This window comes from Psammomys obesus, unplaced genomic scaffold (genome assembly GCF_907164565.1).
Source record: "Psammomys obesus unplaced genomic scaffold, mPsaObe1.curated_primary_1811, whole genome shotgun sequence".
Lineage (NCBI taxonomy): Eukaryota > Metazoa > Chordata > Mammalia > Rodentia > Muridae > Psammomys > Psammomys obesus.
Window position 1 is genome coordinate 17736168 of NW_026596125.1, and position 21426 is coordinate 17757593.

At 47.5% G+C, this 21426-nt stretch overlaps 1 protein-coding gene across 2 annotated transcripts in view; it reads right to left on the reverse strand.

Annotated features, from left to right (window-relative positions):
• The window catches only part of Gfra1 (GDNF family receptor alpha 1), a 193968-nt gene that overhangs the window by 49796 nt on the left and 122746 nt on the right, over nt 1-21426 (reverse strand). For both annotated transcript variants that reach the window (XM_055591547.1, XM_055591546.1), the window contains one exon: nt 5691-6027. In XM_055591547.1, the coding sequence (XP_055447522.1) occupies nt 5691-6027 (337 nt within the window). The remainder of the gene's footprint in view (nt 1-5690; nt 6028-21426) is intronic.

Sequence of the window (21426 nt, forward strand, 5' to 3'; positions counted from 1 at the left end):
CCAAGCATAGACAGCAGAGACCCTGAGCTTGGCAGTGGGAGTAGCAGACAGAAAAGAAGGCAGAGCAAACCCATCCAGGCTTTTCTTTTAAAATAAAGCTATGGACTCCAGGAGAAACAAACTGCCTTACTCTCACTTCTGTGGAAGGAGAGATAAAGAGAAAGACAGGAAGATGGTGGACCAGGCTGAATGTGGGTCACATACCCCTGAGGGGTCAGTGGGCGTTGGAAGGACCCCTGGCCCAGCTTTCAAGGTCTGAGGAGCCCGTGTCATGCAGGCACATATGGGGGGAGACACAGCTCCTGAGGTCGCGATGTTAAAAATCAGACATCTGGCACCTTGAATGCACTGCTAAAGACACCCATGTACTCACGCGAAATGAAAGCTGTTCAAATGGACTGGAAAACGTTTGACTTCTGTTTTCTCATAGTCCTGAACCTTTCCTTTTATGGTTCAAAAATTTGCATTGTCTAATTGCTGATTTCCTTTGTGAATGAATCAGTGTAAAATAAAATTAAGTACCAAATCAATCTTATCAAATTAATCTACTTTTGGGCATTAATTATCCTCTCAACCATTTTCTCTTGAACTTACACATATGTCATGAAAGTCCAGGTCTAGTGGTATTGCATTCGGTTTTTAATACAGGAGCTTACACTCAGAAAGTAGATAGAGAGTTTGGATTTCTAGAACCCACAGTTTGCTGTGCAAAATCATTTTACTCCAGGTAAACATTTTAAAGGCACTGAAGCACTGTGACTACATAAGTGACTGGGGCAGACATCCCCTCTATCATCCGGGGCCTTTATCCCCAGGCACCCAGCGGACAAATGAACAATCCCACACTTCCTTTATATGTAAGAGAATCACCCCCATGTGGCACAGGAGGTGCTAACTGGGCAGAGTTCAGAAATTGCACGTCCTTTTCTGGAGCCATATCAAGCGACAGGTGCCTTCTCAGCTCTACTACCAAGTCCCCAGGCTTCTAATAACAGGATCTTGTGTTTACAGGGGAAGAATCAAGCTATTTTGAAGATACGACCTACAGCTTGGCACCAGGAAGAGAAAGAAGTGTATTTCTAGGAGACCATGAGCGGTTCAGACAGAGGTCCTGAGGCCTCTGACTCCCTCCTTCAAAAAATACTTTTAGGGACTGGAGAGGTGGCTCAGAGGTTTAGAGTAATGACTGTTCTTCCAAAGGTCCTGAGTTCAATCCCCAGCAACTACATGGTGACTCACAACCATCTATAATAAGATCTGGTGTCCTCTGGCATACAGGCAGGAGACTATATAAATAATAAACAAAAGTACATTTAGATTTATTTATTTTTATGTGTGTGACTGTTTTGCCTGAATGTATGTGCACTCTATGCACACCTGGTACCCCCAGATCTGAAGGGGAGGAGGGCATTCCCATGGGTCCATAGTGATGGGTGGCCTTGATCCCCATGCAGGTGCTGGGAGCGAACCTGGGTCCTCTGCAAGAACAATAAGTGGTCTCAACATCGGCGCCATCTCCTTAGCTCCAAATAACTTTTGAGACAGGTTCTCAGTATGTAGCCCTGGCTTGCCTGGAACTTATTATGTAGACCAGCTTGGCCTCAAGCTCACAGAGCTGTCTTTGCCTGCTTCCCAAGTGCTGAGATTAAAGCAAGGTCCTCCACACCCCGCTTCCCCATCCTTCTGATGTTCAGCATTACTAGAGTAGTCTAGAAGGAAGAAGATAACCACGACCCAGCAGAGAGAACACTTTCTTTCCCTCTAGGTCCATGCTGCCAAGCAAAGGGAGCCTGGGACACTGTCCAAGGTGGATAGCTGCTCTAGCTGAACCCAATCCCTTAAGGCACAAAGCCTCAGCGTGTGGCACACGTGGCCATCCAGTGCTGTCTCTCTGCTGCAAGCACAGAGTGATCGCTGAGCCCCAACCACTCAGTAAGACAGGTGGCCTGCTCCACAGCCTTAGGCTCCCTCTTCAGTTGGCACTGGAAGAATGGGGGTGAAACTACCTCTGTGAGTCTTCAGTGCAAGCTGGAGCAGCATGCTGAAGAGGAGACTCCTGGCAGTGAGAACTGCCAAGCACCTGAGTGACTAATTAGAGCGCTAAGAGCAATTGAAGCAAATCTCTGGTACCCTGAGTCAGGATACTCTGAATGTTGGAGTTTGAGAGGAAGGGAGGGAGCAGGCACAGTACAAATTTAAATAATGTATATAATTTGCATCAGGAATGAAGGACATGCTTCCTTTAGGACAAACTAGGTACTTCCAGCTTTCCACACAGTAAGGAAAGCAACCATAGGGAAGCTGGCACGTGAGCCGTGGTGCTCCAGGGAGGCTGTGGTGCTCCAGGGGAGGAACACAAAGCTTTCAGATTTCATCACAGCCATCTAATAACATCTCGGAGAATACTTTGCTGCAGAGAAGCTTAGAGGCCAGAACAGTCAAGCTCACTCCTTCCCCAACCACCCCAAGAGGGAAGGAGCCTGTCAGCTTCAGTAAAGAAGAAAGGAGGGAAAGGAAAACAAAAGCAGAGGCAAACCTCAAGTTGCTCCATATCTGTTTGAAGGCACAAGGCAGAAGAGAGTCGGTTTTATGCAGAGGCACCATGGGAGCCTCAGGATGGAAACCTGAAGGCTGCAGTAGGAAAACATTACTTGCAGGGTGGTTTTAATCAGCTTGAGCAGCTCTTTGATAGGCAAGGATGGTAAGCCAGGAAGGGCTCTCTGCAAAGTCTGAACCCGCAGAGGGGTTGGCATTTAACATGTGGCGTCTCCTCCTGCTACCCACAGCAGAGCCAGAGTTGGGGCTGGAGGGGGTAATTAACTCTAGCAGATAGCCCACAGAACCCAGGCTCCAGCCACTACCAGCTGCTGCCCTGGGTAGGTATATGAAGAGTTCCTCAAGACTGACTGAGACAAGATTAATACAACCTTCGGAAAGAAAACACCACTGGCCAACTTAGTGGCTCCAATTACACTGACTGAATCAGACAGGGAGGGGATAATCACAAGTATTAAGTCCAGGCTCTGGAGAGAAATTATGGGCTAACGAACCTAACGAGGGGTAACCAGGGAAGCCCCTGATTCGCATTCTCAGGAAAGGCTCAAAACAGGGTATCAAATATCAACCACACTGAGATGAGATACAGTTCTCCTGCAGGGCTCTCTGAGAACTGGAGCTCTGCCTCTCATGACCTCTGAATCCCAGGCAGAGCAGCAATGCCTGGGTGTGAACACCACTGCAGACCTTACCAGGCTCACAGGGTTCCCACCCATTGTGTGACCTCCTTCCCTCCCACTCTGGCCTTGGCAGATGGGACGCTCAGTGTGAGACAAGGACTGTCCTAGTCTTGATCCATTTACATTTCTGCCCATCAGCTCACTCTATTCCTGGCCATGGCGAGTCTCTCAGTATCTTGAACTTGTTCCTGTGTGGGGCTGAGTCTGAGCCTCCAGATTGCAGTCAGAGCACTGTATTACCTACAGGTTCCTCCTGCCACTTCCCCACAGGCTTCCAAGTCTCCAATTCCCAGTGTTCCTTCCTAGCTGAGCAGGAGTCCATCGTGATGTAACAAACCACAAATTCCTAGAGTCTGTCTTTAGTAGCACAGGGCTGTCTGTGTGTGTGACAGGTGTGAACGAAGTCATCCCTCACGGTAGGCTTCCGGCACATATGAAATGTGTCACGGACTTCCCCCGGAAGTAGCGTGCAATATAAATCTTTGAAAAGAGAGGATTCGAGCCCTTGGCTGACCCCTCCTCCACTTCTGCCCTTTTCAGCCCCCCTTCCTCATCAAAGCCCAGGTCTCCTTCCTCACAGTAGGAAGGATGACGTCTTAGGAAGGAAGTGTGTGGCTTTAAGCCACAGAAGACACTAGAAATCAAGTCCTGCTCACACAGAAGGGAATCCCTTCTGCTCAAAGGGAAAGGCTTCTTCAGAACTCTTGACCCTTCCCATCTTCATGCAAGGCCAGGCCTCCATCACTGCTCCCCACCATGTCCTCAGCTTCTTTACTTCCCGGGTTCCTGGCTGCACTCTACCCCACCCTTGGCGCTCAACCCCTCACTCGGGAAGCTCCACCCCATCCTTGGGGTGCTTTGCTGCACCCACATCTCCCTAGATGAGCCTGCTGGACCCTGGCTGGGAAGGAGACTGACTCCTCTCCACACAAGCTGCTGCTACAAGGCTGTATCTGAGTCACTCAGGAACAAGCAATCACTTCCTTCAACCAAGCAAACGAACAGCAGCATGCAAGGACATTGCCATCATCCTCGGAAATCTTTAACAAGAGGCTTGCCTTGTGCACAAGAAGACCTGAGTGTGAGTTACCAGAGATGGGCGTGGTGATGTGCACTGTAATGCCAGAACTGGGGAGGCACAAACCCAGGACCTCGGTGGCTGGCCAACCCCACTGAGTCTGTGAGTTTCAGGTAAAGTGAAAACCAGGTTCCAAGAAACAGAGTGGACTGTGTCTTGAGCAGGCGCATCCGAGGCTGGCCTACAGGCTCAGCGCACATGCGCAGACCTGCTGTGGGCAGCCACCCTGACATACACAGAAAGAATAAATGAATGGAGAAATGAAGAGGTGGGGGAGAAAGAGCAGCTTCAGCATAAGGCAGTTATACTGATGGCGACTTTCACTTTTCCTTTGGTCACCCTTAGAGCTGATGCAAGGAAATGGACCCTGTTCTACCAGACGAGAGTAATGGCTCATCTAAACTGACACATCAGGCACAGTGCTTTTCCTTGGCCTCTCGTCTTTAGAAACAGAATCTATCATAACAAAACAACAGAGCACCTACTCACAGCTTCACCCATCTGCCCCCCGAGCTCTCAGCATAGGGCACAAGGGGTTTACAGAGGCACCGAAGTCCCCTGTGCCCAACCCTGATGACAAAGGGAAGGTGGTACAGATCTGAGGTCCTGCCTGCATCTTCAGTTCAGGCCAGCCTGCTCTGCTGAGGCTTGCAGAGCTCATCTCTGCCCTAGCAGTGACTGACTTCAGCTCCGAGTTCCGGAAGAACGTACACCAAGCTGCCCACAGGGTAGCTGCAGGGCTGGGGTAAGACAGAGCTGATACAAGGCCCGCCCTCTTCTCGCTCTCTCCACAGAGAGTGTTCAGGGTCTCCTTCAAAGATTAAAAATGAACCAATAAATAGTCAAAACAAGAAAGGAAACAAATGTTTTCTACAACATTACAATACTGTGTGTATGCGTGTGCGCGTGCACATACACACACACACACACACACACACACACACGCACGCGCGCGCGCGCGCGCGCACACACACACACACACAGCTGGATGCAGCTGATCCCCACTGCCAGGTCTCTTCTAGGTTTCTGCACCTTTAGATCAAGAGCCCCTGTCCCTGGCAACCTCCCTTCCTGGCTTGCCAGCCCCTGGGATGCAGAGTGAGCACGGGCCTCCAAGCTCACCTCTCCCGGTGCCCTCCTCACCTTAGAGGGCTCCTCTAACAGCGGGCCTTCCCCTTCTGCTCCAAACACCCCGCACTTGAAGTTGGAACCATGCCCAGGGTGACAGCAGGAAGCTGTGCACGCGAGGTCACACTCTTACCCATGCATTCAGGGCCTGTCCTGGCTCTGTGCTCTGCCCTAGGGGCAGCAAGGACCTCTGGCGCCCAGCAGCTGGAGCCGCTGGCCAGGGAGGCACCCGCTGCTGGCACACTCACCTGCAGATGTAGTTGGTCTTGCAGGAGTCCTGCAGGTTCAGGCAGTTGGGCTTCTCCCTCTCCTCGTAGGAGCACACGGGCACAATGGTCTGCCGCCGGCGCTCGGTGCAGGCAACGTCCCGGCAGGAGCAGAAGAGCATGCCGTAACTGTGCTTGGCGGGGACCTTGTCGAAGAACTGCCTGAGGGCCTTGTGGCACTTCCGGCGGTTGCACACCTCATTGGACATGCTGGTGGTGCACGGCGTGATGTAGGCAGACCTGTACTTCTTGCACGTGTCATCCAGGTTGCAGGCCTTGGCTGCGTCCAGACAGTTGTTCCCTTTGGAAATGTGTTCCACTGCAAAGCAGAGAAGAGGGCTGATCACGGTGCTGTTCCTGAGGGTCCCCACATTTGCCCGCACTGGGCTCTTGCCGTTCACCTGGACGTTACACGCTCTGGGACTCAAGACGTTTCAACGCTAGTAACATAAAAGTCCATCATAAAAAGAAAGGTGTGAAGCACCACAGCCTTCAGGAGGCCCTAGACGTCCTGTGGAGCTATGGATTCAGGCCACGGGAACCTGGGCACCTACCCAGCTACCAGGAAACAAGGCAACCGAGAAATGTTTTCAGCTCCTGCTTGGTAAACCAAAATCAGGATCAAAGAAAACAGCAACAAATTACAGACTTGTTCATGATACAGTATATAAAATGATATGGTGAACACAAGTATAATTGCCATGCAATCCTCCAGGAATATAATTATGTAATAAATGTGTTTAGAACATGCTAATTACTATATGATTACAGAGTAATTACATGGTTGTTTGCGCCCAGAAGACAAAATATTATGCCAGTCTCTCTAAGCAGGAAGAAGCAACTTCAGAGAATCCGTGTCTAAGTTTCAGCTCGGAGGCCATTGGAAGAAAACCAGAGTAAAGCACTAAAAATCTGCAAGCCCCAATCACCACCGAGTCACCACATCCAAAATGTCGGCTCTGTGGACCCTGAAGTCCCTGATTAAGAAAACTCAGCTAGGGTTTTGGATGGAGTTTCACTGGGCTTACACTCCGCAGGCTACATCTCCGAGCACATGCAGCCCTCTGCTCAGGCTCTCTGTGCCCACGCTGCCCGGAGCCCAGCGCTGCCCACTGGGGATGCTCCTGCATGGTCTGGGTGAGATTCCAGGAGGCAGATGCCGCTGGGCGGCTCCACCCGCTGCCCTAGCCAACTGCAGTGGGGATGTTTCGTGTAAAGGTGAGGATAAAGGGAATAAAGCTCACGTTGTAGTCTGTGGTTGCTGTGACAAACACCCTGACAGAAAGACAGCACAGGAGAAGGTTTGTTTGGCTTACTGTTCCAGACCAGTCTGTCATGGAGGAGAAGCCAAGATGGGTCTGAGACAGCTTCCCACAGAGCCGAAAGGGCGAAGACGACTCGCCAGCTTTCCTCACTCTTAGAGTCATCCCCTTCCTCCACCCAGTGAACTGTGCAACCCATGGTGGGATGGGGCTCCCCCAATCAATTCCTTCCATTAACTGTCTAGGCAAGCCCCCAGGAATGTGCCCACGAACCAGCTGAGACCCTCCTCAGGTATTCTGTGAGCTGGCACGACCCACGGGCAGGAGTTTCTCTGAAGAAAGCGAAGGGAAGGAACCTTCTAGAACCCCCTCACTGGCAAGGAGGCCCCAGCAGCAGCAGAGCTGGTGACGCTCCAGGGCCGGCCGGGGTGCAGCAACCTAGCACTCTCCACTCGGGCCCAAACCACAGACAGCAGTTTGTGGTTTTGCCTGTCTACAGTCCGCCGAGTTTCTAAACTGTGAGTGTTTGATGATAACTGAACGTTAATCAATAAACTCTATTCCATCATTTGGGGTAAGCCCCTAAGGCTAGCTGGTACCTTCATGTCTGCACTGATGTCTAGTGAAAGCTATTTTCTAAAGTCTACAGAAAACAAACATAGCTGTGACACAGAAGTGGTTTACATACAAGAAATGCAGCCAGTGACACAGGATGCAACGATGCGTGCAACCTCAAGTGGAGAAAAATGGCCGAGGTGTCGCTGCACGCACCCGGAACCACAGCCTGACAAAGCGCAGTGAACCTGCGTCCCTCCCAGTGCCAGGTTCACGCTGATGGTAGGAATTAACTTAGTCCCACCAAAACAATGCCGTTCCTTACATCAACATCATCTGTTTGCATTTCCATGATTTTAAAGTGTGACCTTTTACTGTTTAATTTCTGCTGCTTTTATAATTGTGTGAAGACAAACAAAGGCTCTTTTTGTTTACAAATCTAAGATAATATCATAAGAAAAACAAGAAGTCAACCTATGACACCATAATGTTTCTTTTTTTTCTAAAAGAAATCTGTGACACACGTGCTTGGCTGGTGTGTACCTTTTTGTTTCCGTAACGCTGTTGCCTTTTAAACATTTATAAAGTTACATAAGCTATTGAGTTTTTTATTCTTTACGTGTTTGTCTGTGCGTGTGGTACATGTTTATGTGTGTACAAAGCCTGTATGTGTGTGTGGAGGTGAGAGGTCAATGCAGCTGTCTTCCTCCATTAATCATTGTAGAGTTTTTGAGACAGGCACTCGCATAGAACTTGGAACATAAACATCCGGCTACACTGGCTGGCCAAGGAGCTTAGAACCCGTCTGTCCCTCTCTCCAGGCTGAGATCACACAATTGCATTTGGCTACCCCTGGCTTTCACATGTGTGCTGGCATCTGAATTTAGTTTCCCATTCTTCTGCAGCAAATCCCTGTAGACTGGTCCAGCGCCTCAGCCCAGTTCTTCCCTGCTTCTCAATGTCTTACATATATGAAGCAATATTCTAAGGAAAAGCTTTGGAGGAAGTGGGAGCAATAAACCACTGTTCAGAGCTAACTAGTTTAGCAGTAGGTATGACTTTGCCTCACTTCCTGCTGATTCCGTTTTCTTCCACACATAAGCCTTGACAGGGCTTCGTCTCCTTACCGTTCTTTTAAAGCCTGTGACAAGTTCCAAAGTTATAACCTGGCACACTTGGAGGGGCAAACCAATTTCTTTCCACCTCACAGGTCATGTGTGAGTTCTTCACATGTCTTACCCTGACGAACACAGAACACTTCCTCCACCACACTTCTCATCTCCATGAGACCAGCAAAATCTAAACACAAGGACCTGACAGCAGACTCCAACTCCTTACAAACACAGATGGAAAAATCTCCCCCAAATCTGAGCTGGTTGTTTAGCAATGTTAGGAAGATAACACACCATTTCCCCCAGGATCCAAGATGACTTTGATGTTTAAAAACCAATGTGATTCCATAGTAACAGAATTCAAGAAGAAGAAAAAAATACAATATTTTAGTAGACAAAAAAAAAATGCATTCAGTGAATTTCAACACTCAAAAAAAATGTTCAGCAAACTAAGAAATAATTTCCTCACTTTAGAAAGGGTAGCTATGACACACAGACAAAATCATATCTCATAGTAAAATAATGCCTCCACCTAAGATCATGGACAAAGGACACACATCCTTCCCTTTCAGAGCCAGGATTGGAGTGGAGGTCTTAGCTTTTTCAAGGAGGCAACAGACACATATAAAAAGTACTAGAGAGGAACATACACACACACACACACACACACACACACACACACACACACACACACACGTCTGTTCACAAATGACTTGGAAAATAACAAAGAATATACGAAACTACTAGAATAAGTAATTTTATATGTTAAAAATATAAAAGTAACATAGAAGTCAACGGCACCTTCTTGAGTTCACAAATCTGTGTTATTGATGACCTGAATCTAGTGAGTGTCCCCATATGCACGTGACGTGTGGCTACCTACCGGGGCTATGGCCAGCCCCCAGGGGCCACACACCTAGAGGACAGTGATTCTGCCTCCCTCCCTCCCCAGCAGTGCTGGGATGTTGAGCGGCTTGGTCACGTCACAGCTGCCGCGCTGCTGCATGCTTGTCACACCCGCCGTCAGACCTCAGCACCACGAGCTTAATTTATAGCTGACAAACTATTACAGTGTGCAACGTAATGCCCTGATGTGCGCTCAACCCTGTGGAATCATTAAACAAACCTGAGGAGCACACCCATTCCTTTTATGTAGCTGCAAATCATGAGGCCAATTTAAACTGCAATCCCACTTACTATAGTACCAAATAACAAAATAAAGAAAGAAAGACACTGCGACACCTAGATACTGAGATGTAAAAGGTGTTCCTGATAAAAATTACAAAGACTTATAAATGGAAATCCATACCATGTTCATGGATCAGAAGAACCAACATAATTAACATTTTGGTTAATTCTACACCTCATAGAATGGGCATTCACCTTCTAAAACTCACATGTACACGTAAGCAATGCAGAACAACAGAAGCAGCTTGAATAAGGATGATGCTGTGATGCTCATGTAGCTTCAAGATTTACCATAAGGTCATCAAGTGAGTGTGGCGGAGGCCTGAGCAGACTGCACAGAGAGCAGAAGACAGAGCTCAGGAAGGTGCCCACAATAGGCACCCACAGTTATTTGAGTTTTGAAAACAAATCACACTAAAGAAACCTAATGGGGAAAATGTCTTTACAACAAATGGTGCCAGAATATTGAAAAGACAAAATAATCCCAAACTCTCAACCCCCACTTCACACCACACATGAAATTGGTACATGACAGACCACAGAATGAAATGTAAAACCTAAAATCATGGCTTTATTGGAAGATAAAATAATCTGGTCACTCAATAAATGCAGGACTATATAATACAATAACATCAAAGAAAAATTTCTCTGTGTTAAAGTTCACAGAAATTAAAAATTAAAAATTCCTGCTGGTATAAGAACACTGATAAGGAAAAGGACATAGAACCCTTAAGGGAAAATAGTCACAAATATGTATCAGGTGAACTACCACCATCTATAATACATGAAGAATACCTACAATTTAACCGTAAAGTGAATGGACCCTCCTTAAAACACTAACTATTTTAACATATATGTCACAAAAGAAATGTGTGAGTGGCCAGTGAGTCCATGTTATGTATTCAACATCATTAGTTTTGCAAAAAAAAAAAAAAAAAAAAAGGCAAAATAAAACTATAATGATTTACTCAGCATCACAACGGCTAAAACGAAAGACCAGCGACTTCAAATGCAGAACAAAGGAGCAGATTCTAGCTGTCTCCTGTGCTGACAGGGATGGAAAGTCCAACCTGAGGAAAAATACCTGTGTTTATAAAACCACTCATGATCTACTCAGTGCTCGTCACACTATCAAGCATAGGTAAGTATCTACGGGAGGAGCTAGGACCACAAAGGCCTATGTTGCTGACAGCACGCAGGACTAGGAGAAACTAAGTGGAATGGACCACACGGTCCCAGAACCAACTCTCCTAGCAGCAGATGGTCCCATGAGAGAGGCCCAGGACACCTGCTGCTACACTGACGGTGTGCCCAAGACAGGACGGGGAACAGGCACCTGTGAACACTCAGCAGCATGGCTACCCAGACAAGACCTGCGTGGTGACAGTGACAATTCCCCACAGCCACTCCCAGGGGAAGAGCTACATGTGGGCAGTGGCTGCCGGAGACTGAGAAGCAGCTTTCTCCTGTGTCGCTTGTCCAGTCCTAACGGTCGACCTTGGACTCAAGTGTGCAAAGAGCATTGTTGAAAGACTCAGCAGGTTGTGTGTGCATGTGTGTGTGTGTGTGTGTGTGTGTCTGTGTGTGAAGCTCATGTATGTATGCAATAGTTATGTATGCACGCATGCAAGCAACAGTTAGAAGAGGGAATGAGTTTGGAAGGGAGGGGGTAGACAAGGGAAGTGATGATAACCAGAAACAGGTGCTGAGATAACCCCAAACTGCGAACAGCCTACATATGCACCGGCAGGAAAACAGCCTAACAGGCAGACCATGAAATGCCACTGAGAAATAAGAAGTAGGAACAGGTTAACGATCAACACACACAATGACATGGATGAATCACAAAGACACTATGCTGAGAGGGAAAAATGAAAGCCTCAGGGCCAGACACACCCAGCCACTTGACATTGTAACATGAAGATGTTTGTTATCTACGAAGTTCACACCTGAAAACCCACAACTGAGTTATAAGAAAAAAATCCAGCCACGTTTTGAGGAAGCCAGCAGTTTTGTGCTGGGCGGCAGGCGTACCTCTCCTCTCTACACATAGCCCTTGGCCGCCAGTGGACTGCCCTGTTGTGGGGAAAGAAAACATGCATGCTGTGTAATTCTCTAGACAGGAAGTTTTAAGATGGGCCAATATAAGTGAACAGGAATGAATTACTCCTGGAGATGGACACAGAGATTGACCAGAAGGAGCTAGAGAGAACTTCCTAGAGTCATGGCAATACTCTGTACCCTGACACAGAAGCTGGTTACACAGTTTGGGCCAAAGTTTGCAAGTGTGGCACACACAAGGTCTGTGTATATTTAAATGTCCCCTCCCTCTCAAAAAAGGAAGTAGGCCAAAGTTGAGCACTGGTTCATAATATGTGGGCTGAAGTATTTAAAGCATGGGCACTCACAGCTGCACCTTAGAAACTTAGAGGGGCTGATGGATCAGTCTCACAAAGCAAGCACCTTCAAATGCTGATGACAGCCTCTACAGGTTGGGATGTGTAAAGTATAAATAGGCTTCCACTGTCCTGTCGGCTTGCAAACGTTCCTAGTAAAATACTCAAATTATAAACGTATGTTATGCCACTTTTAAAACAGGTCTTGCTTAGGCAGCTATGTACTGACAGAACAGCTCTCAGCCTCTTCTCCTGGGTCCCTCACAAGCTTTCCAGCTCTGAAATCCTGGTGCCACATGTCTTGCTGCAACAGACTTTGTAAGAAATGCTCCTGCAATCACAGAACATACAAGGGAGCTAACTTCAGTCTGGAAGAACACTGAACCTCTATACTATGAAACAAGCGATCTCCTACTACAAACAAACAGTGTCATGACGGGCAGGGGCAGACAGCACAGGGCTGAGCCTGGAGCACGCACGTTGGCCCTCTAGCCCTCAGGTCCATGAGGAGGAGCAGGAACGCTGGGAACCATTACCCTCTGGGCTTGTCACCTCGTTGCTGGTGGGAAGGCTGCAGACAGTCTCCTGTTAGAGCTTGGCATTACCATCTTGACCCCCTCCTACCTCTCATCTCTCCCTCCATCTGCTGTTATTCCTTCTTTAACTTGGCAGAGAGTCTGCGGTGCTGAATGGGGATGTTCTGAGAATGAAGGCTGTTTACCAGAAACCCTCCCTTTATTTCAGGGGGTCGGGGCAGGGCGTAGGCCAGTAGGGTGTATGCTATGTGTTAATGTGCTCCTCTACAGCTCAGGCCCTGACACTATTTTATGGAGGATGCCATTTAAACGGCTTTTTATTCCAAAGCTCAACACAGCCATGCCAATGTTCCACAGGTTACAGTTCACTCTGCTTAGCCACACTGTAAGCCTTTCTAGTGGGAGTGCATCAGGCTGGGAGTTCTGTTTTGATTTTTGAGCATGAGATGGATGGTATTCATCAAAAATGGAGGACCAGAGCCCAAAACGAAGAGTTGGGCACTGCCAATGAGTAATGGATTAGGAGTCAGAATATCCATCTATCTATACATGTGTGAATTATCTATCTATCTATCTATCTATCTATCTATCTATCTACCTACCTACCTACAAAATCTATCAATTATCTATCTACCTACCTATCATCTATCTATCATTTACCTTCTATCATCTCTCTACCTTTCTATCTGCTTTTTAAATAAGTCCATACCCCATGCTGTCCTTGAACTCGACCTAATCCTTCTGAGCCAACTACCCAGGTGCCTAGATTACAGGCATGGGCCACCAGGCCTGGCTAGATTTTGGGCTTAAGTGTGGTCTGATCATCTGTCCATCAATGCATAAGTCAGTTTCACCCCTGTGTACCCTACTTCTCCTATCTTCCACTTCAATCCTCACTACCCCCTGGCTTGATATACAGTATAATTTGCTTTTTCAAGTTGTAACTTTGAATATTAAGGATGACGACCAAGGACAGAATGAAACCAGGGGCAGAGGTTCTACGCTCTCACTGGCTTCTGTTGATCCAGGAAGTGCACTGACCCAAAAGTCAACCCTGACCTGCAGGCAGGGCAGACAGAGGGCCGTCCCACCCAGGGAGAGTCATATGTCAGGAATGCACAATGGGCAGAGAGAAGTTTTCAAATTCAAAACTCTCTGCAGCAAGGACCTACCCTTTCCCCCAAAAAATAATCCCCTCACTGTACCAAATCAAGTAAGCCACCCTGTCAGCACTGCATTCATAAAAATGTCACCATTGCTGGTCCACAGCAGGGACAGCTTACCCTCCCGTGTTATTTAGGATGAAGCAGTGATGGAAACAAGTAGCAATGCATTTCTGCAGACTGTGAGATGGAATCACGTAGAAGTACACTAAAATCTGCATAGTTTGCATACAATATGATGGATTAGGAGGAAAGTTTGCAAGACACAGTGAGAGGGTACTATTTACAAAGGCTTGCCAACTTCCAGCCATCTTTCTGCTCTTCTTTGTGGGGCTGCACAATGAAACTCACACCTCCTTCCTTCTTTCTTTCTGACTTGATTAACTGCCGTGTTAACACAACCACTGTGCTTCTTCCAATAGACTCTCTCTAATGTATTAGCCCGGCAAACAAAAGATGAGCAGAAGGTGCCAAGCTTCCCAGGGGCAGCCCAGCTTTTCTGGACGCTCACGCTGACAGTCACCGATACCGGAGTGGATCAGGTGGCAAAATCTGATCACACAGGATGTGACCCTTGTAACTGATCCTTCGTGGCTTTGGCCTTTTCCAGCTGAGGTACAAAAAAATTACACTGATGATACATGTGCTGGCCATTTGAAGCCATTCTTCTGTTTTCACGTTTCTGACCTGCTGTACTTACACAACGTGCATTTCCCGCTCCCCCCATCCGTTTTTATATTCTACTTGACCACAGGAAGCCGGAAGCCATACCTAAGCTTCCTCTGGGGCTGAGACTAGAGGAAACGTTTTTGATACTTAGGAATTTGGAAACAATTCTCCTACCTGGTGGAGCCAGTTTCCACCATTAACCGCAGTCAGTAGCGGTGTCCACCCCTTGGACTGCTCATGAGCTGCCTCCCAACTGTCTCCATACCTTAAATAGTAGATGTCTCTTCTAAGTGGTGCGCCAGTCCCAGGCTTGCTGCTTCGGTGACTGAGAGAGCTGCCTCAGCAAACGGGACCATTACATTTTTAATTAACCCTTCTAACCTCCCCCACCTTTCCCTTTTGTTATACGCCAGCTCCTCCAAGTTTTCTATTTGTTTATGTCCAACTAGGTTTGCAACAAAGGCATGACAAAGGAGCAGAGGTGAAGCCGGGGCCGGCCCTGCGGGTGAAGTGCCTGGTGAGGAACGGCACCTTCCAGTGCAGGACCTGGGGACAGGCGAGGAGTTCCTGGTGGCCGGCTTCCCACCTAATTTTTGTTTTGGCAGCTTAGCATTAGTTAATGGTCCTGGCTACCAGGGAGCTGGCTTTTTAAAATCCCTTTCAACCTAATTATAATTACAGTGTATAAATCATAGAATGATCAATTATAAAAGTCCTGGGTTCATAAATATTTAACTTAGCATTTAAATCCACACTGCAGGAGTGCATGAGATTTTGGAGCCCATCTCGCTGCAAACAACGGCTTTGTTACAGCCTCACTGCCAACAACCGCCAACGACACCAAGTCTGCCTTGCAGCACGCTGCAGCACAAAGCTGGGTACAACGCCTCTGCAAGTGCCAAGGTGCCATCCTGAGCTTTCTCTAAAATGCGCACGCCTTCCACTACAGGGAGTCTTTGTCAGACTCATCACCATCTTTTCATTCCTCAAGTTAGGAGGTGAGCTTATAATACTAGACATAAAAAGCCATTAAAGTGTATGTTCTCTCATGTAAGATTGATCCCAGGATAACTGAGGTGAGATTTGTTTGCAAATGCACTGTGACAAGTGCACATGTTGAGGCCGAGGGGAAAGGATCTTCTAGGCGGACTCAAGCAAAACAGCTAAACATTTTTCAGCAAAATCATAAACGCATAATTGGATTTCAATTTGGAAATAGTGGGCCTAAGACGGGCCATTTTTAATAATCTAATTATGTGCTCAGGGCCTACCCCAGAACTCAGCCACAGCTACAGAACTATTAATTGTGTTCAATCCTGCTGCATCTTCAACCATGAAATTTGCTATCACATGTGGGGCTGGTTTCCAGTTGTGCGACTTTCTTCTCGAACCTCAGATACTCTCATGCCGTCCAAATACGCCTGCTCTTCTCATTTTCCCAAAGCAAAATCTCTTAACGACTTCTCTGGACCAGAAAAGTAGCTCAGGCTAGTGGTCTTTCCACAAACACCATATACAGCGGGGCCTACAAATATTTCCCGTTTTTATGAAGGCACAGAGAGCAGTCCTTGCTTTTTTCTGATCTTCATTAGTTAAAGGTATTTAATTGCTAACATCTCATTAGCAGTAAAATTAATGAGCACTTCAACCACCAGAAGGATCCACATGATAAAATAAACCTAATTCATTTTATGGAGTACAAAAAGTAGCTCCACTAATATTTAGCCTATGCAAGCTCTACTGATATTTAGTGAGTTCAATGGTAAAAGACTAAATACATCTTCAAAACAGGTGCTGCTTCTCCTCAGGGAAGACAGCAAGTAAGGGCCAGCACACTGATAAAGACTCCAGGCCTTCCCTCACTTTCTGCCAGTGTACTGCCACAGAGAAGACCAACTAGAAGGAATAATAGAAAATGGCTTTAAAAAATAATGTTCTAAGTTGCTGTTACTAAAATGCGGTCCTTAAGATAGCGCACCTGCATTTGTAAAGTAGCTGCGGTGACTGTTACCACAATGACCAGAATGGAGAGATGACCCCAAGGGAGCCACAGAGGCTCTCCCAGCTCAACACGAGGGAAGGCCAGCCAGGCCTGGACCTGAGAGAAGAGCCCACTACTGCCACTTCACTGGGCCAGCGTAATTCCTAACTGCATCTAGATGGTTATCTTTATTCCCACAGAAATAGTTCCTCTCACCACCCATCAAAGAAGTTTGTCTTTGTAACAGATGGAGACCATTACAGAAAACCACAACCAATGAAAATGCAGAGAACAAGTAATTATGTGGTGCCCAGCCCCAAAAGACACAACCACTACAGAAGTCCCACACCTAAGAAGACAAAGGGAACAGCTCAGAAGAGGAGGCGTAAGACAGAAAGAGCTGAAGGACCAGGAAGTGCCAGGGAGGCTACATCCGTCATGTCATTCCTCAGTAATAATGGCCACATAGCAAGATCTGGAGAAGAACATCACCAACAGACGTGCTAACAGAGAAGGAAGGTACCACAGGGCGACCCCCACAGACAGAGAACTACAGGCAGCTGAGGAAGGCCAGAGTCATCATCAGAGATCAGCCCCCAACTGGTTACTCAGTCCCAAGGGTCAGCCCTGATCAAACACAAACAAGTAACACTAAGTGCGCTGAGCAGCAGAGAGATGCTGAATGTGCGCACACACATAGTCACTATGGAGAGAGACGTGAGAACGCACACACCAACACACACACCACACACCACACACACCACACACACCACACACCAGCACACACACACACACACACCACACACCACACACCAGCACACACAGCCCCAGGGATGAGGTTTAAGAGCCAAGTGTCACTTGGCAGTGCGTGTTGAAAAAATAGGTGGTAATGTTAGAGGATGCTTGAGCAGAGGAAAGGGATGGGTCTGTGGTGGGGCTTTCTGTTGCTGTGGGTGACGGATAAATTACTTCTGAGAACAATTCCCTGACAAGGCGTTCTCAAAATGGTGTTCTACCAGGAGGTCCTCGACACCCATCTGGTTGGAAGGAGTGTGTCTGGCTGAATGATGTTTTGTGAGCTCCTTACCCAGTTACAATGTTCTAGCCCTGAGACTGCAGGAACTGGACATGACCGGAAGATGGGCAGGCCTGAAGGTTGCTAGCACCCAAAACTCTCAGAAATTGTCCTGACCTCTACACACACAGAGTAGACAGTGCATTTTAAAGCCAAGGGATGCGCTGAAGCCATGAGGAGCGGAGAAGCTGAAGACCTGGAAGCAGCTGACATGACTCTGGGACAATGAATCTTGATGATGTCTGCAGTTGTCAGGGCCTCACAGTGTGGATTTCAGTGAAGATAAGCTAAATATCAAGTCTTTATTTTTAGTTAAAGAGCATAAAATTCAATGCCTTTCCTCCCACGAGCCTATTTACATACCTGCTGTGCTACCTATTTGCCTTCACCTGCGTTCCAATTAATACCCCATTAAGCCCTCCACCTGCAGTGGCTTTTCCTGTAGCCACAGCCCTGGAACCATCACTCATTTGCTACAGCTCAATTGTTTCTTTTGGGAAGATAAACAGGAGCTGCATGAATAATAATAGCAAGGCTTTGCATTTAAAGGGCTCTGTGTTCACAGAAGGCAGAAACCAGGAGCTGTGGTCAGCATGGAAAGAGGCCCTAGTGGGAAAGGCATCTGGAGTCGGTGGAGAAGGAATGACCACGAGTGAGTCAGATACGCGGATTCGGATTCCGAATTCTAGTTCTAGCTTTTTTCTAGTGTACATGGTGTGTCTGTGCATGAGCCTGCACAACTGGGACTTCCTACGTGTCCCTGTGCGTGGGCTTACATGAATTTGTGTGTAGGTGCTGTGAAGGCCTGAAGGTGACATCAAGTGTCTTCCTCACACCTCAACATCAGGGTGTCTTGCTGAGCTGGGGGCTCCACTGATTGTGCGAGTCTAGCCTGCAAGCTTTCTTCCAAACTCCTCAGTCTTTAACTTCCTCAAAGTGCAATTACAGGAGGGCAGCCAGGCCCACACAGCTTTCACGTGGACTCTACCAGCTCTGGCCATCGTCCTCATACTTGCACGCTATCTCCCTATACCCAAAATCATCATTTTAAAAGCGTGTTTCACTGCAGTCAAGGGGTTAGATTTCATTTGGTTAAGGGCTTTATGGGATTCTCGTATTTGCAGTAAATATCATAATTTCTCTTTTGCATGAACACATTCTAATATTCTATCTTTCTTTCCAGGAGTTACCAAAGCTGACAACCCTTTAGGAACTTGTATTTTCTACACAGCTCCCCATGACTCCCGACAGTCAAGTCTGAAGCTGGGTGACCCTTCCTCAGCACAAACCTTCCCTTTTGGCTCTCCACCTGCACAGTTACTTATCTCCATGGCAAACCCCAGCTGGTTTTCCATTTCCAGTTGCTCTGGGATACATTTTTCAGATTTGTGGTCAGTAGGAGGTGGCTCCTGGTGAACCGTTCCTTCAGCCATCAGCCCAGGAAGGGCCAGTGACAATGGAGTCTTTGTCTATGTCTCAGTAGAGGTGGAGCAGATGACCCAGCATGCACACTTTCAAGGTGGCCTAAGATAAAGCATGTGAGCAGGACAACCCCTCTCGTCTGCTTTCAGGAGCCCAGCCCTCCCCCGAGCTGTAGAAACACAAGACAGCAGAATGGCAGGACTGAATGACCCTGTGAGCATCTGTTTGATTTTAACTGGCTGCTGGGGAGTCTTTCTGCTTCCCCACCTTACGCCCCAGCTTTAGATTGCAAATACAGTCACACCTGTACCCTCTGATCCCTGTTAGATTCCTATTTGACAGACTACAGCATTTAGCCCAAAGACTGTTCAGAGCCAGGATTTCTTACATGAAAATTTCTCACGTCTCACTTGCACTGCAGCTTGGTAGCTTTAAGCTTCTGCTCTGTCCCCCAGGGGATTTGCAGAGTAAATACAGTTTTGGCCTCATGGTCTGGGCACCCAGCCACTTGCTCTAGGGAGGGAGCTTCTCTCCCACCTGGTACCTGTCCACAGATGCTGTGAGTCTGCCGAGGCAGATGGGCACAGCCCTCGCTGCTGCTTCCAGGATGTAGCTTTCCTTAGCATCTTACACCAGAACATCAACATTCACATTCCCAAGTACATGGACACCATAAATTAAAACTTGAGGGTCCAATGAGAACTATGCCAACATCTGAAGTCTCTATTCCCATTAGGATGCTTCTGCAGTTAAAAACAACTACAATTGAGGCCAAAAAGCATGTGTTCTGCTGAAAATTCCTCCAAGCTTCACAGTGAGCCTTTCCTAATAGAGAAAGGTAGCACAGCAGCTAGCTTTTGTGAGAAATGTCCACATGAATGGTTTCATTTAACTCTGGGCAAGGCCAAATGTGAGTGTGAGGTCAGGATGATTCCATCAGCTTTATGCCTGGAGAGATCAGAGTGACATTCAGCACAAGTGCCCTGGATCAGGTCAACTGCTGCACACAGTACCCGGGACTTGCCAGAGGTACTGGGTCACCCTTGGCGAGGGCACCCTGGCACAAGAGAAGCAAAAACTGCCAGTCTCAGCATGGCCAGCCACATGCACTTCTGTGTGGAAGCCATTGAGTGTTGAACAGCTGCGGTGGCTGTTTACCCTAAGGATGTCCTGGATCCCTGTCCCTGTGCTAATGAAGCAGGCTCCGTGTGAGGAAGGCAGGAGTTCTTGTTCTCAGACACAGAAAGCGTCACAGGAGCCTCGTCTCTGTGACTATTCCTGCCAACTCACTGCCCAGCATGGGCACCAACATGCCTTCTGCCCTTTGGCCTCAGGAAATGAACACTGCACATCTCCTGAGAATAGAACCTGCCAGTATGTCTAGAGCTGGCAGCAAAGATCCGGCAACTCTTCCTCCCCTGAGGCAGCAGTGAATGAGCCTAGCCGAGCGCATGGGGAAGGTGCTAACCGCAGCTGGATATGGCTCCTGACAAAGGAACATGAAGCTCACAGTGGGGTCACGAGACTTGAGTCATGGGTCTTGGGAAGAAAGTGGACACTTCCATGAGCCAGCGTGTTCCTTCTAAGAAATCTTGAATAGAAAGCAAACAGAAGCCCAGTTGGCTTTTTTGTTGGAAAATTACAATTTCTCCAAGTTTTCAGTTGATTTATTGTGTGAGACAGGAGACTATCAATGTCAGAGTTAAAAGTTACTAGTTTTAATTAAAAAAAAAAATCCACTGAGAATCTCACTGGTTCCATGGAAGGATTTCACATGAAAAGTTCTGTTCAGTGCAATTGAGGTTCACAGAGTTCAGAGTCAGGGATCTGAGAAAAACTGAAGATTAATGGCTTTGGGAAAGACCTGTCAAGGGCCAGCTAGACCAAGATGGCTCAGCAGGAGAGGCACCTTCCACTAAGCCTGACCCCCCGAACCCACATGGCAGGAAGAGAGAATCCACTCTTAGTGGCCTGACTTCTGATCTCCTCATATGTACTGTGCCAGGTGCTTACACACACACACACACACACACACACACACTAAATAAATAAATACAGTAATTTAAAAGGCAAGTCAAACTACAGAACCAAGTTCCAGGAAGATAAGATACACTCTGGATCACCCCTTAATTTTCAGCGTGGTCGCTTCACATTAGAATGGAAAGAAACTGGGCCAGGGAATTTGACTCTCACTTTGCTCAAGTAAGAGGTCTTCTCTGTGTAGTGAGCACTTGTTTCAAGCCAACAATTCATCGGTACATTTGAATTTGAGAGAGGTGAGAAAGGGAATGTCAAATGTGCTTAGCAGCCTGCACGGCCTTCGGTGGGAGGAGGGCAGACCTCTGCAAGAGCAGGACAC